This window comes from Triticum urartu, chromosome 2A (genome assembly GCF_056163025.1).
Source record: "Triticum urartu cultivar PI428250 chromosome 2A, HENAU_Tu73, whole genome shotgun sequence".
NCBI lineage: Eukaryota > Viridiplantae > Streptophyta > Magnoliopsida > Poales > Poaceae > Triticum > Triticum urartu.
The window spans coordinates 17,804,045-17,820,388 of record NC_141874.1 but is presented as its reverse complement, the minus strand read 5'-3'; the positions used below and the strand labels follow the sequence as shown (position 1 = coordinate 17,820,388).

The window sequence follows — 16,344 nt, the reverse complement described above, 5'->3', positions numbered from 1 at the left end:
TGGAGCAGTATGAGAAGCATTTATGACATTTAATTTCTCATCAGGAAAGCTATCGTCAATAGGTAGTGGGTCATCAAGCACATTTTCTAACCTAGACAAGTTGTCCGCAACGGGGTTCTGAGCTCCTTTTCTATCAATAATGTGCAAATCAAATTCTTGTAGTAAGAGAACCCATCTAATAAGTCTAGGTTTAGCATCTTTCTTTTCCATAAGATATTTAATAGCAGCATGATCAGTGTGAATAGTTACTTTAGAATCAACAATATAAGGTCTGAACTTATCACAAGCAAATACAACTGCTAAGAATTCTTTTTCAGTAGTAGCATAATTTCTTTGAGCATTGTCTAGGATTTTACTAGCATATTGAATAACATTTAATTCTTATCAACTCTTTGCCCTAGAACAGCACCTACATCATAATCACTAGCATCACACATAATTTCAAAGGGTAAATTCCAATCAGGTGGCTGAACAATAGGTGCAGAGATCAATGCTTTCTTAAGTATTTCAAATGCTTCTACACAATCATCATCAAAAACAAATGGTATATCTTTTTGTAATAAATTAGTCAAAGGCCGAGAAATTTTTGAGAAGTCCTTAATGAACCTCCTATAAAATCCGGCGTGACCAAGGAAACTTCTTATACCTTTGATGTCCTTGGGACATGGCATCTTTTCAATAGCATCAACCTTGGCTTTATCAACTTCAATACCTCTTTCAGAAACTTTGTGCCCCAAGACAATACCTTCATTTTAACCATAAAGTGGCACTTTTCCCAATTCATGACTAGATTAGTTTCTTCACATCTTTGCAAAACTCGATCAAGGTTGCTCAAGCAATCATCAAAAGAAGATCCATAGACGGAGAAATCATCCATGAAAACCTCACAAATGTTTTCACAGAAGTCAGAGAATATAGCCATCATGCATCTTTGAAAGGTAGCAGGTGCATTGCATAAACCAAAAGGCATACGTCTATAAGCAAAAGTACCAAAAGGGCAAGTAAAAGTAGTCTTTGATTGATCTTTGGCTGACACATGTATTTGAGAGAAACCAGAATAACCATCTAGAAAGCAAAAATGTGTATGTTTGGATAATATTTCTAGCATTTGATCGATAAGAGGTAAGGGGTAATGATCCTTTTTAGTGGCCTTATTTAATTTGCGAAAATCAATTACCATCCTATAACCTGTAATAATTCTTTGAGGAATCAATTCATCTTTATCATTAGGGATGACAGTAATACCTCCCTTCTTAGGGACACAATGGACAGGACTTACCCACTGACTATCAGCAACGGGATAGATTATACCTACCTCAAGGAGCTTTAGTATTTCCTTTCTTACCACTTCTTTCATTTTAGGATTCAGTCGTCATTGATGATCACGAACTGGTTTAGCATCTTCTTCCAAATTTATTTTATGTTGACATAGAGTGGGACTAATGCCCTTAAGATCATCAAGAGTATACCCAATAGCAGCACGGTGCTTCTTCGGAGTTTTCAATAATCTCTCTTCCTCATGCTCTGAAAGATTAGCACTAATAATAACAGGATATATCTTTTTCTCATCAAGATAAGCATATTTAAGAGTATCAGGTAACGGTTTAAGCTCAAACACGGGATCACCCTTGGGTGGAGGAGGATCCCCTAGGATTTCAACAGGCAAATTGTGTTCCAGAATAGGTTCCTGTTTAAAGAATACTTCATCTATTTCCCTCCTTTCATTCATAAACATATCATTTTCATGGTCTAGCAAATATTGTTCTAAAGGATCACTAGGAGGTATGACAATAGAAGCAAGACCAATAATTTCATCCTTACTAGGTAATTCTTCTTCACGGTGTTGTCTACTAAATTTAGAGAAATTAAATTCATGAGTCATATCATCTAAAGCGATAGTAACAACATCTCTTTTGCAATCTATTGTAGCATTAATAGTGTTTAAGAAGGGTCTACCAAATATAATGGGACAAAAGCTATCTTGTGGGGAACAAAGAACAAGAAAATCAGCAGGATATTTAGTTTTCCCACACAAGACTTCAACATCTCTAACCATTCCCATTGGTGAAATAGTATCTCTATTGGCAATTTAATTGTGACATCAATATCTTCTAATTCAACAGGTGCAATATCATGCATGATTTCTCTATATAGGCTAATAGGTATTGCACTAGCACTGGCACCCATATCACATAAGCCATGATAACAATGATCTCCTATTTTAACAGAAATAACAGGCACGCCTACCACAGGTCTATGTTTATCTTTATCACAAGGTTTAGCAATTCTAGCAGTTTCACCTTTGAACTGAATAACATGCCCATCAATATTATTAGACAAGAGATCTTTAACAATAGCAATATTAGGTTCTACTTTAACTTGCTCAGGAGGTGTATAAGTTTTAATATTGCTTTTACGAACCACAGTTGAAGCTTTAGCATGATCCTTTATCCTAACAGGGAAAGGTGGTTTCTCAACATAAGAAGTAGGGACAGTTGGATCATTATAAGTGACAATCTTTTCTTCAACTTTAATAGGTGCAGCTACTTTTACTTCTATGGGAAGATGATATGTAAACCACTTCTCCTTGCGGAGATCAACATAAGTAGCAAAAGATTCACAGAAAGAAGCTACTATCTCAGAGTCAAGTCCATATTTAGTGCTAAATTTATGGAAAGCATCGGTATCCATAAAAGATTTAACACAATCAAAACTAGGTGTCATACCTGACTCCTTACCTTTGTCAAGGTCCCAATCTTCAGAGTTGCGTTTAATTCTTTCCAATAAATCCCATTTGAATTCAATAGTCTTCATCATAAAAGAGCCAGCACAAGAAGTATCAAGCATGGTGCGATTGTTATCAGAAAGCCGAGCATAAAAATATTGAATAATCATTTTTCTTGAGAGCTCATGATTGGGGCATGAATATAACATTGATTTAAGCCTCCCCCAAGCTTGAGCGATACTTTCTCCTTCGCGAGGCCAAAAATTATATATATAATTGCGATCATGATGAACAAGATGCATAGGATAAAACTTCTGATGAAATTCCAATTTCAATCATTTGTAATTCCAAGACCCCATATCATCACATAGCCTATACCATGTCGATGCATCTCCCTTCAAAGATAAAGGGAAGACCTTCTTCTTAACAACATCTCCGGGTACACCTGGAAGCTTAAATAATCCACAAACTTCATCCACATATATTAGATGCTCATCAGGATGTTTTGTTCCATCTCCTAAAAAGGGATTAGCTAGCAGTTTTTCTATCATACCCGAAGGAATTTCAAAGTAGACATTTTCATTTTCAGTAGGTTCAGTAGGTTGAGGAGCAACTCTTTGCTCTACTGGTCGGGGTGAAGATACCCCGAACAAGCCCCTCAGAGGATTACTTTCCATAGTAACAAGTGACAGTAAATTTCAGCAAAATATATAATTTTTTCCTTACCAAATTCCACCTACCAAAGGCGCTTCACTCCCCGGCAACGGCGCCAGAAAAGAGTCTTGACGACCCACAAGTATAGGGGATCTATCGTAGTCCTTTCGATAAGTAAGAGTGTCGAACCCAACGAGGAGCAGAAGGAAATGATAAGCGGTTTCCAGCAAGGTATTCTCTGCAAGTACTGAAACAAGTGGTAACAGATAGTTTTGTGATAGGATAATTTGTAACGAGCAACAAGTAACAAAAGTAAATAAAGTGCAGCAAGGTGGCCCAATCCTTTTTGTAGCAAAGGACAAGCCTGGACAAACTCTTATATAGAGAAAAGCGCTCCCGAGGACACATGGGAATATCATCAAGCTAGTTTTCATCACGCTCATATGATCTGCGTTCAGTACTTTGATAATTTGGTATGTGGGTGGACCGGTGCTTGGGTATTGTCCTTACTTGGACAAGCATCCCACTTATGATTAACCTCTATTGCAAGCATCCGCAACTACAACAAAAGTATTAAGGTAAACCTAACCATAGCATGAAACATATGGATCCAAATCAGCCCCTCACGAAGCAACGCATAAACTAGGGTTTAAGCTTCTGTCACTCTAGCAACCCATCATCTACTTATTACTTCCCAATGCCTTCCTCTAGGCCCAAATAATGGTGAAGTGTCATGTAGTCGACGTTCACATAACACCACTAGAGGAGAGACAACATACATCTCATCAAAATATCAAACGAATACCAAATTCACATGACTACTAATAGCAAGACTTCTCCCATGTCCTCGGGAACAAACGTAACTACTCACAAAGCCTAAATATGTTCATAGTCAGAGGGGTATTAATATGCATATAGGATCTGAACATATGATCTTCCACCAATTAAACCAACTAGCATCAACTGCAAGGAGTAATTAACACTACTAGCAACCTACTAGCACCAATCCCGGACTTGGAGACAAGAATTGGATACAAGAGATGAACTAGGGTTTTGAGAGGAGATGGTGCTGATGAAGATGTTGATGGAGATTGCCCTCTCCCGATGAGAGGAGCGTTGGTGATGATGCTGGCGATTATTTCCCCCTCCGGGAGGGAAGTTTCCCCGCCAAAACAGCTCTGCCAGAGCCCTAGATTGGATCCGCCAAGGTTCCGCCTCGTGGCGGCGTAGTTTCGTCCGAGAAGATGGCTTCTTATTTTTTCCATCGATAGACTTCATATAGCAGAAGATGGCCACCGGAGGGCCACCAGGGGGCCCACGAGGTAGGGGGGCGCGCCCAGGGGGTTGAGCGCGCCCCCCACCCTCGTGGGCAGGGTGTGGCCCCCCTGGTGAATCTCTTCCGCTGAGTATTTTTTATATATTCTGAAAACGTCTTCCGTGAAGTTTCAGTACTTTCGGAGCTGTGCAGAATATGTCTCTAATATTTGCTCCTTTTCCAGCCCAGAATCCCAGCTGCCGGCATTCTCCCTCTTCATGTAAACCTTGTAAAATAAGAGAGAATAGGCATAAGTATTGTGACATGACGTGTAATAATAGCCCATAATGCAATAAATATCGATATAAAAGCATGATGCAAAATGGACGTATCATAGGACACAGTCCGCAAAATGGGGATAGGCCCGACAAAAATCAGACATAGTAATACTACCTGCAAGGGAGTAATACCAGGCCCAGAGGCCCGCTGCACGGGCTCTCTATTACTAAAGGTTGTATTCGGTTCTTCCGACAACTTCCAAAGCGAAAAGTTAATTTTCTACATCGCTCCATTCTGAAGTGGCTATCAAACACTACTCAGAAGAGCGTCTTTCGCTCGTTTTAATGCAGTACCGCATGACGCTTCTCTCAAGCTTAAGATGCCCGGTCCACGTGGCACCATCACAGTTAGTGGAAATATTTAGCGTTCTCTACGCGCGGAAGAACGTGCGGCGGCTTTAACAGCTGAGCAATAGACGGCCTCTCCAACCAGAATAAGTGACAGGTCATCAAGACCGCGGACATGGTTAGACGAGTCCGGCGCATCACTAGATATACCTGAGATTGGTTTGATGGTTAAACCCTCATAGACAGTACAAGGGGCTTCACGCGTGTAATCAGGGCTAGTTCGGCTCAACTTGACTTATCTTGAATTTTAGTGGTTTATCTAGAATAACCAACCTTTTTTGGCACGACAACTTTCACCTAAGTTCTTCTCTTTTACAGATAAAAATCGTGCTACACCCGTCCAGGACACGGCACAACGGAGATACAGGCGCAGACGTGCAGCAGGGACCCGCTCAAAAGTTTCTTTTCAGATTAAGACCCTGTGTAAACCTTTTTTACTGTCTCTTGTTGATTCGCATCCTCCGGATACTCAATACAACCGAGAAGGATGCTGACGTTATTGGCATGTGGCCACGTCAGGATATTGCACGTACCTGGACACTCGGGGCTTATTATTAAGGGCATCGTTCAGCCCGGCATATGTTATAAAGACCGAATACCTTAGGGAGTGTTTGGCATCGCGAGTTTGGCCTTATATGCATCAGCTCCGAATCATGTCTTTGGTCAAATGTTGGGTTTGCCCGGCTCCCGGGTTTTGCTACCTTACGTTCCACTCTATCGGCTAAGGCGGCACCAGGGGAACTACTGCCATTCTGCCCTGGTTCATCCGGATGAGCACCTCAGTAGAGAAAGCCGAAAACTGACTGTCATGATAAAGCGCGAGACTGGTCAACCACTCGATGACTTAGCGGAATCTTCGGGATTCCTCCGCATTAACGAAGGGCCGTTTCCCGGTCATGTACGTACGCGCCCCGTATTCGGACGAGCACGGAAGTACCAGGGGCTATATAGTAGTCCCACCGTCAAACTCCTATGGCTAAGTGAAAGTGTTAAAGCAATATAGTCTGATTGCCTCATTCGCTGCGCTACCACCTCCTTCATGGACCAAGACGTTGGATTAAGTGTGAATACGCGTTTTTTGCAAACACCCCCGCATTATATGCGTGGGGGCTGAAGCCGACGACTGCAAACTTTCAGGTTATATACATATATACATAAACGGCCGCACAGGAGGCATCATAATACTTTCAGGCAAAAGTATAAACACAGCCTTCATAATTCAATAAAACATTGTTTTTACAATGGGAATACATGTCACTAGAACATAATATTCTTCGAGCACTGAGCCTTTATCGAACGAGCGCCTTCAAGGACTTCTTCAAAGTAGTGCTCGGCAGCTACTCGGCCCACGGCCGAACCCTGTGTTGCAATAGTGGTGGCCTCCATCTCTACCCAGTACGTCTTGACACGGGAAAGTGCCATCCGCACACCCTCTATGCACGCCGACCTCTTCATAGCATCGATGTGCGGCACAGCACCAAGGAATTGTTGCACTAAACTAAAGTAACTATTCGTCCTTGGCACTTCCGGCCACAGATGATCCACAACAGACCTCATGGCAAGTCCGTACAACCTATGGAGCTCGGCCCACTCGGCCATTCGCTCATTCAACAGCAGCGGACGCACTGGAGCATGGAACTGTGACCAGAACATCTTTTCCACTTCACGATCTTTTTGATCCTTGAAGTAGTCGGCCGCATCAGCAGCACTTGCTGCCAAATCCACGTATGCGTCTGCAGAACTTCATAGTTGATCAAGAGGGGCATACTTCGGATCTCTGAACTTAGGCCGCAACAAAAAAGGGCTTCCCAGTCGCGATATCCCCAGCTTGACGCAGCTCCTCCTTCGCCGCTCTGATTTTGGAGCGGGCTTCCTTGGCTGCTACCATGGCCTTCTCCAGGTCTGTCGCATTTGCTCGGTTTTCTTTTTCAAGAAGCTGGTAACGATCGGCGGCATCTTTCAACTCAACGGCCATCTTGGTTATTCTTTCCTTGCTTTGGCAATGCGCGGCTTGTTCGGCCCTCAGCTCTTCGACCGCCTTTAGAGCAGCCGCATCGCTATTCCTAGCTTGTTCCTTGGCTCGGAAAAGTTCTGCCCGAAGGGTCTCCACGGTGGCAGCTCCATCTGCAGTCACAACATATTAAAGATACCAGCATCATGCTCCTCTTACTATGTGTTGATCACCGGAGAAACAACATACCTTGTGCCTCGTCAAGCCGCTCGTTGACAAGCACGATGTCGGCATCAGCCGCATCAAGTTGCCGCTTTAGCTCGGCAAACTCATCAGTCCGGCTCGCCACCAGACCTTCAGCCACCTGCACATGAAGGCGGCCTGATTATTACCTGGGACTATGATCCTTTGTTTGCCGCCGTTCTCGACGGCAACCAGAGTCTCAGGGGCTACTATCTGCATAGTGCACACCTAACATGTGCGGTACTGTCAAAAACATACACTATTTCACGTACCTCAAAGCCTTTCAGCAAACTCATAAAAGCTTTGTGCAACCCACTTTCGGCGGATGAAATCATTTCAATCACCGTACCCATTAGCGTACGATGCACTTCTGAGATGGCCGCTTGCTCCAGAAGATCCTTCAGTGAGTCCGACCGCACACTGTGCGGTTCCAGACTCTTTTTGTTGCTCTCTTTACGAGCCGAATAGTGAGGATTTCGGGTGGCCAAAGGATTACCCTCTGGCCTTGGCGGATCAGGAGAAATCCTCCGCAACGACACTTTAGGGTCGCCCGCCTCATGAGGCGGGGTGGCAGGGGGAGGTGTTTCACTCTCCATCATCTCCGGAAGAGGATCCCCCGAAGACGAACTCTGTCGAGAAGGGCTACGATCCGAACTGCAAGATATATGCTTCGATTATTATCTTCAGAAGGAATGTAGGATATTTTTACTATTAAGTACTTTTTGTTTACTTATTGCTCGGTAGAGGGCTGATCCCCTTGCGAACACTGTACGGCAAGAGTACCCTCCGAGGTAGGACCCTCTGGCGAAGATTTCTTCCCCTGTTTGGAAACCTTTGTTTCCGGGTCTTCAGAGGTGGTCCTCTTCCTTCCTTGGGGAGAGGGGATTTCAGATTCTTCTCCCTGGTTATCCTCCTTCGCGGAGGCGCTAATTCCCCCGATTTGGATGAATGATAAGCGAGGCCCGCTTTCAGCCTGTTTATTCTCCCCTTTATCTTCCCCTTAGGGCGCCTAATAAGGCGCCGGCTCGAGCATTCTGGCTAGTACTGGATTTGTTGAACCTTCGGGAAGGGGGGCCGAACACCTGATCATATTCTCCTTTGTTACCCAGTCCTGGTCAAAGAGCGACTTTCCAGAATGATGTTATGATAAATAAAAAGACAGCGTGTTCGGCCACGGGCTTACTTACTTGGGTATCTGGGCGATTGCAGCTCAGACCCGCATCCTCGGTGGTGTCCGGACACCTTATTTGTGGTTCGAAGAACAATTTATACATCTCTTCGAGCGTCATGCCGAGGAAGTGCTGAATAATTCGCGGTCCCTCCGGATTGAACTCCCACATACGGAGGGGTCGACGTTCGCAAGGCGGGACCCGACGAACTAGCATGACTTGCATTACCGTGACCAGGCTGACATCTCTCTCAAGGAGATCTCGGATGCGACTCTGCAATATCGGCACATCATTTACTGGCCCCCAGTTCAGCCCCTTGTTGATCCATGACGTCAGTTGTGATGGGGGGCCCGAGCGAAAGGCAGGGGCGGCTACCCACTTGGCACTTCGGGGAGCTGTGATATAAAACCACTCCTGTTTCCATAAATCGGACACCTCTGGGAAGGAACCCTCTGGCCACGGAACATCAGCACTTTTGCTTATTACGGCACCTCCGCACTCTGCGTGTCGCCCCTCGATCATCTTCGGCTTCACATTGAAAGTCTTGAGCCACAAGCCGAAGTGTGGGGTAATGCAGAGAAAGGCGTCACACACGACAATGAACGATGAGATGTGAAGGAGGGAATCCGGGGCCAGGTCATGGAAATCCAACCCATAATAGAACATGAGCCCCCTAACAAAGGGATCCAGAGCGAGGCCTAGCCCTCTGAGGAAGTGAGAGATGAATACAACACTCTCGTCGGGTTTGGGAGTGGGAATGACCTGCCCTCGAGCAGGCAGCCTGTGCCAGATTTCGTCGGTCAAATATCTGGCCTCTCTTAGCTTCTTGATGTCCTCGTCTGTGACAGAGGAATGCATCCACCGACCTTGAAGGTTGGATCCGGACATGGTTGAAGGTCCGAAGCGCCTGACCTAAGCCTTGGGTGTTGGAACTCGAGGCGGGGGAAGGATTCGATTGAGTACGAGAGAGAGAAAAGGACGGGCCTTGGCCTCTTTATAAAGAGGGCGAATATCAAGCATCCTCCTCGTGGCCCTTTGGGACTTGCTTAAAATCAAGGAGTCATACCAACGAGCACGATTGGGTTACCCACGTCTGTATTGATGAGAATCCCGTAATAAGGGGGACACGATCTCTGCTTCGAGAAGACATGTCAAGAAAACCGCCTCGCAATATGTGCAATGCTGGTTGAGAAAAACGGTTCAAATAAAGACCGGGCCATGGCATAATGTCATGTTGCTAAACGTGTCAGCTGATTAGATTTGTGGAAATATTATTCTCTCTACGGTGGTGTGCGGAACTTATTTTGCAGATCAAGACACTATTCTTGTGTTCGAAATCTTCTATATGGAGTATTCGGAAGAAGAACCCGCCCTGCAATGCCGAAGACAAATCTGCGTGCCGGACTCATTGTCATTGAAGTCTGGTTCAGGGGCTACTGAGGGAGTCCTGGATTAGGGGGTCCCCGGACAGCCAGACTATATCCTTTGGCCGGACTGTTGGACTATGAAGATACAAGATTAAAGACTTCGTCCCGTGTCCGGATGGGACTTTTCTTGGTGTGGAAGGCAAGCTTGGCAAAACGGATATGTAGATATCCTTCCTTGTAACCGACTCTGTGTAACCCTAGCCCCCTCCGGTGTCTATATAAACCGGAGGGTTTAGTCAGTAGGACAACATATAATCATACCATAGGCTAGCTTCTAGGGTTTAGCCTCTACGATCTCGTGGTAGATCAACTCTTGTAATACTCATATCATCAATATCAATCAAGCAGGACGTAGGGTGTTACCTCCATCAAGAGGGCCCGAACCTGGGTAAACATCGTGTCCCCCGCCTCCTGTTACCATCCGCCTTAGACGCACAGTTCGGGACCCCCTACCCAAGATCCACCGGTTTTGACACCAACAGTCTCATCATAGTCAAATCCTTGAACTTGTCGAAAACCTTTTGCAACAAGTTGAGCTTTGTAGACAGTAATATTACCGTCAGCGTCAGTCTTCTTCTTGAAGATCCATTTATTCGCTATGGCCTGCCGATCATCGGGCAAGTCAACCAAAGTCCACACTTTGTTCTCATACATGGATCATATCTCAGATTTCATGGTCTCAAGCCATTTTGCGAAATCTGGGCTCATCATCGCTTCCTCATAGTTCGTAGGTTCGTCATGGTCAAGTAACATGAGTTTCAGAACAAGATTGTCGTACCACTCTGGTGCGGATCTTACTCTGGTTGACCTACGAGGTTTAGTAGTAACTTGATCAGAAGGTTTCATGATCATCATCATTAGCTTCCTCACTTATTGGTGTAGGAATCACTGGAACTACTTTCAGGTCAAGTTCTACTTTCCTCCCACTCACTTCTTTCGAGAGAAACTCCTTCTCTAGAAAGGATCCATTTTTAGCAACGAATATCTTGCCTTCGGATCTGTGATAGAAGGTGTACTTTGGGTATCCTATGATGACACATTTCTTTGATTTGGGTTTGAGCTTATCAGGTTGAAGCTTTTTCACATAAGCATCGCAGCCCCAAACTTTAAGAAACGACAACTTGGGTTTCTTGCCAAACCATAGTTCATAAGGTGTCGTCGCAATGCGGCGTGCGGCAATGAAGAGGAGGATGAAGAATCGTCTTCGGATGAGGAAGATGAATCGGAGGAAGAGGAGGACGAAGACGAGGATGAGGCGTGATTGTTGATTTGCCATTCGTTTGTGTGAACTTTTATGTCATGAACTTCGTTCGGATTTTGAATTTGGTTGGATGATGTCGTGGGCATGAATTTGAACCTTTATGTCGAACTTGTTTGGGTGATTTTAAACTATATGCCATGTCTTTGTTTTCATGTTTCGAATATCAATCGTCCCAAAACGTAACATATGGCAAGCGCCGGCTGCTCGCGCGCGCTGCAGTTTAGCGCATCTGCTGGAGTGGCTCACGCGCGCTAAACTGCAGCGCAGCTGCTGCAGCAAGCGCTCCGCGCCGCGCAAAAACTAGCGTACAGCGTGCTACAAAAGCTTTGTGAGCATGCCGCACGTGGCGCGGCTGTTAGAGATGCCCTTAAAACCTACTTCCTCTGTCACATAACATAAGAGCGTTTTTAACACTACACTTATCAAAACTGCTCTTATATTATGAGGCGGAGGGACCCAAGAAAAGCTGGCAGCGGCTTCAGCGGAGCGGAGACAATGTCCGCAACATGTTCCAAGTTGGCAATGGCCGCACCTACCTTTGCTGTCCTAGACAACAGCTCCGCACGCTCCCGTGTAATCCTTCTCAGAAAAAGCAGCGTCAAGATTGAGAGCAAGTTGTCCTGCGAGCGGTTTGCGCCATCGATTCAGTCTGGAGAACTTGGTGGTTTGCATGCAGCTCCCACGAAGTTCAGCGAGAGTGCTAGAATGGTGGAATATTGGCACCACCATTGCTGTGCCAAGTGATTCTAGAACGTTGCCGGGCCATAGTTCTCTCCACCGGCAAACCCCGAGCAGCTTCCTTGTGTCACCCCAGATTAATTAGATACCACTAGCTCTCTCGTACGAAATTACCTACTGTACTAACCATCGACTCTTCCGGCTAGTCGCCGACAGGCACTGCTCTTGAGTTTTGTCTCTTGTGGACCCACCAACCGCAGGCGCGTCTCCTACAGCCACTACCCATTTCTTTTGTACAAATATAAACCTTAACGAGCTGTCCAACGGTTGACTCGACGACTTTGATTAGTCCTTGTGCATGCATGGATGGCCTCCTCATTCCATCCGTTCTCACTCGTCTGTCCTCTCTCTCTCTCTCCATTTGGTAGAACAGGATGAGATCTCGATCGCACATCATCTTTCATTGAGCGTGTAGCATGCGGTATTTGAGCTTGCTGGGTTGTGGTGATCGGTCGCCGGGAGGATACACTGTGGCTGGCTTCGTCGTTTCGGATCTGCCTCCATGCTCTTCTGAGCCTCAGGTACTACGCACTAGTAAATCGTTCATTCATCATCTTCTTCGGATCCATGGCTCGGCTCGTAGGGACATGTTGTCGTCTCCCCAATCCCCATCATTAATTAATTTTATTTATAGTTACGCAATAATTGGCAGGTGAGGTGCCAACTGCTAGCTAGGCTCCGGGCCGGCGTTCGTCGATCGTCGCCATGGGGCCGGAAGTGGCTGTTGCACTTGCGGTGGTGGGATGGTTCGTCTCGCCGCACATAACCAAGCTCATGGAGGTCGCACGGTCCTGCGCTTCCAGCAAGTACAAGCTGCCAAGGGGCATGAGGAAGAAGCTGCTGAAACTGGCGCGAGATCTGGGGGACATCAAGGACTTCCTGGATGATCCAGCTATTATGGGGGGCTCCGTCAACGACAGGACCTGGGTCAACCGTCTGTGGAGTCTCAAGGATGCCATCCATGACGCGGAGGAGATCCTGGACTTGTTCGAGTCGCATATCCTTGAGGCCGAGGCGGCTAAAAACCTTAAGAAGCGCTCCGGCGGTGGTGGTGGCAGTGCTAGCAGCAGTGGCAGGAAATCCGCATATTCTTGGTGGATTTTCACCACCAACACCGGTGGTCCGTCACCGAATCAGCTCAAGGAAGTGCTCAAGAACCTAGGGGAGCTTCGTGAGAGGATGCGAGATCTCTGCGAGAATCCCAGCACTCGGCGTGCTGTACTTTCTGCACTCTGCAGAGCACCCTTGGGCCCGGAGCCAGTAAGGGAAAAGAAGCTCTTCTTCGGGTACCGCGACGAGTATGAGCAGCTAGTCTCCATGCTCGGGGACGGCAACTGCAAGGACAAGAAGGTTATCTCCCTCGTAGGCCATGGCGGGATGGGGAAGACCGAGCTTGCTCGCCAGGCGTACCGCCATGTCAGAGGCAAGTTTGATCGGCCCATATGGGTGCCTGCCTACGGCAAGAATGCTCAGTTCGACCTTCTGGCAGAGATTTGGAAGTCGGCCGTCGGCGAAAAATCAGTCCAGGAGATGAACATTTCTAGCCTTCAGGACAAGCTCAAGGCACAACTGGCATCCCAGAGGTGCCTGCTTGTGCTGGATGATGTATGGAGCCACGAAAAGGACATCAACGAGAGCGAGAGAAGGAATGCGCTGCGCTGCTTCACTGATTTCGTGGGCGTCGGGAGTCGCATCGTAATGACGACGCGATCCAGGATTTGTTCGACGAAACTAGGCGCACAAGAAACCATCTTCCTGAATGGGATCAAACCTGAAGAGATGATGCTTCTGCTCAACGACACTGCAAATCTCAGCGCCGATGGTACCAGCGGCATCCAGGGGGTGCTCAAGCTCAAGGGGTCCCCTTCGGCGGCCATAGAGATCGGCGAGAAGTTGAAGGCACGAAAGGCAGGCTGCGGGCGCGAGCGGCGCGGAGGCATCTTGGAAAACATCGAATGCCACATCGCCGGCGTAGTAGCAAGCCATCTCGCCAGCTATGACCATCTGCCACCGCACCTCCAGCGTTGCTTCGCGTTCTGCAGCATATTCCCAGACGGTTGGAGGTTTGAGCCTGAGAAGCTGAGCAAGATGTGGATGGCTCTTGGTTTCGTCGAGGAGAAGGCCCATCATCCTCAGGTTGGAAATGGGATGAGCAGCATGGAAGACGTTGCCAGAGGCTACTTCCAAGAGCTGGTGGACCGCTCCTTGTTCGAGTCGTTAGAACAGAGCAAGGGCGGAGGAGACAAACATAATCGTTACGTGATTCACGAGCACATTCATCGGATGATACGTGATGCCTCCTCCAAGAACTGCATAAGCATCTCTCGTGCGAGCACCGCAGACAAGACGAGCATCCCTCCAAGGGTTCGCCACTTGTCAGTTACCAGCGGCTGCCTTGATCAGCTGAATGAGTACTCCATAGGACTCGGCAATCTGCGGACCTTGATAGTCCTAAAGGATGATGGTGATGATGATGGTATCGCTGCCATTGACAAAGATAAACTCCAACAATTCAAGGGTGTGAGAGTACTGGATCTGACAGAGACAGGCATAACTGAACTTCCAGCGAGTATTGGCAAGCTGAAACATGTGAGGTACCTAGGCCTTCCCAGCACCGTCAGCAGTGATCTCGGTGATCAAGTCACCAAGCTAGTGTTTCTTCAGACACTGAGTGTGGGCCAGGAGGACAAAGGGAAGAAGAGAGAGTGCATCACCAACATAAGTGGCATAGGAAGGCTGGTTAAACTTCGAGAGTCGATCGAGTTCCAGGTGATGAGGGGATCGGAGAAGGAAGGGCACGGCCTGTGGGAGCTGGCCGGGATGAAGTCCCTTGGGAAGACGCTGAGCATAAAGGGCCTGGACGCCGTCGCGAGCAAAGAGGAAGCCAAGCAGGCTCGGCTTGACAACAAGTGTTCCGTCAAGGTCCTGAAGCTTCAATGGGGGGCCCCGGATGCGCGCCGCGGAGAACCTGTCGCCCGAAGCTCTGCTGCTGCCGTCCTCCAAGGTCTCCAGCCCCACCGCTACCTCCATGAACTTCGTATCGCGAGGTACCCCGGGGAGACGTCGCCTACCTGGCTCAGCGGACTGGAGAAGCTGACGCGCCTGTACCTCAAGAACTGCAGGAAGCTCAAGGCCCTTCCTGCCCTGGGCCAGCTCCCGTGCCTTGAGCTTCTCGAAATCAAGGAGCTTTGTGCTGTTGCGAGGATCGACGGCGGTTTCTGCGGCGGCGGCGCGTTCCCGAAGCTTAAGAAGATCGTGCTGGACGACATGAAGGAACTGGTGGCGTGGAATGACAATGACATGCCCAAAGTTGCGTTCCCCCTGCTCAGGGACGTGAGCATCGCCGACTGCCCGCTGTTGTCGTCCTTGTCGGGCCTCGGGCGCTGCACAGGTGCCATTCATCTGCGCGTCAAGGGGTGCCCTCACATCACACCGGACACCCTGCCCGCAGCTTTCAGGAACGGTGTCTCAACTTGCAAATTCCACTAGAGGTGTGCGTCCCTCCCTACGTGCATGCTTCGTGGTGCAGTTTCTCTTTGTCAGTTTTCGTCACTGGGCCTGTAATAAGATTAAAAAAACGTTTTTGGTCTGGATGTTGCCTTGCTGGCTTACTGGCTAGCTACCTTGGCTTTGGCTCGGCGTTGTGATCTCTGTTTTCGTTTCAATCAATTGCGTGGAACGGGGGATACCCTTTGGCTCAAAAATAAATAAAATGTTTTTTTACTCTTTTTCGTTTTTATTTGAAATAAAAACCTTTTTGTAGACGTAGCACCACTCTATTATCTAGAACCCTGATAAGTGTCACACATGTGGCACGAAGCAATTCCATCCTGACGGTTTTTGATGACGAGTTTAGTTATCCGAGAATGGCAATTTTAGTTGTCAAGCATGATAATTTTCTGTTTGGATGGCAAGTTTTAATTTAATTTTTTATGACAATTTTAGTGTAAAACCGCCATGGTGGTGTTATTTCGTGTCACATGTGTGGCAGTTATCATTTGCAATTATTTATTAGGACATCTACAATGCCAACCCTCAAACCCTCCGCATACGTCCGGACCGCGCGGTCTAAACATATTGTGTCATCCAATGTGGGTCTGTATCGATCCGTCGGGATTCGGGCGGTCCTAAAGGATTTTCCCCTGCAAACCGAAGACAAACTAGGAGGCTTTGCGGGCGTCCGAGCCGCTGCCATGCCCGTTCCTGGCTGCCCCGACCCACGGAAAAACCCCTCA

General features: G+C 47.2%; 1 protein-coding gene across 2 annotated transcripts; it reads left to right on the top strand.

Moving 5' to 3' along the window:
- The first annotated feature begins 12,394 nt into the window (after positions 1-12,394).
- On the top strand, positions 12,395-15,698 carry LOC125526527 (putative disease resistance protein RGA3). 2 transcript variants are annotated; one of them, XM_048691207.2, is made up of 2 exons: positions 12,395-12,630; positions 12,762-15,698. In XM_048691207.2, the coding sequence occupies exon 2, from the start codon at positions 12,815-12,817 to the stop codon at positions 15,596-15,598; it is 2,784 nt and encodes a 927-aa protein (XP_048547164.1). In that variant the 5' UTR covers positions 12,395-12,630; positions 12,762-12,814; the 3' UTR covers positions 15,599-15,698. The 2 variants fall into 2 exon arrangements, with proteins under 2 accessions (XP_048547164.1, XP_048547163.1); XM_048691206.2 differs by having other exon boundaries at positions 12,744-15,698.
- Positions 15,699-16,344: the final 646 nt, after the last annotated feature.

Coding starts and splice junctions, on each gene's coding strand:
- LOC125526527 (XM_048691207.2), top strand. CDS start 12,815: ATGGGGCCGGAAGTGGCTGTTGCACTTGCGGTGGTGGGATGGTTCGTC.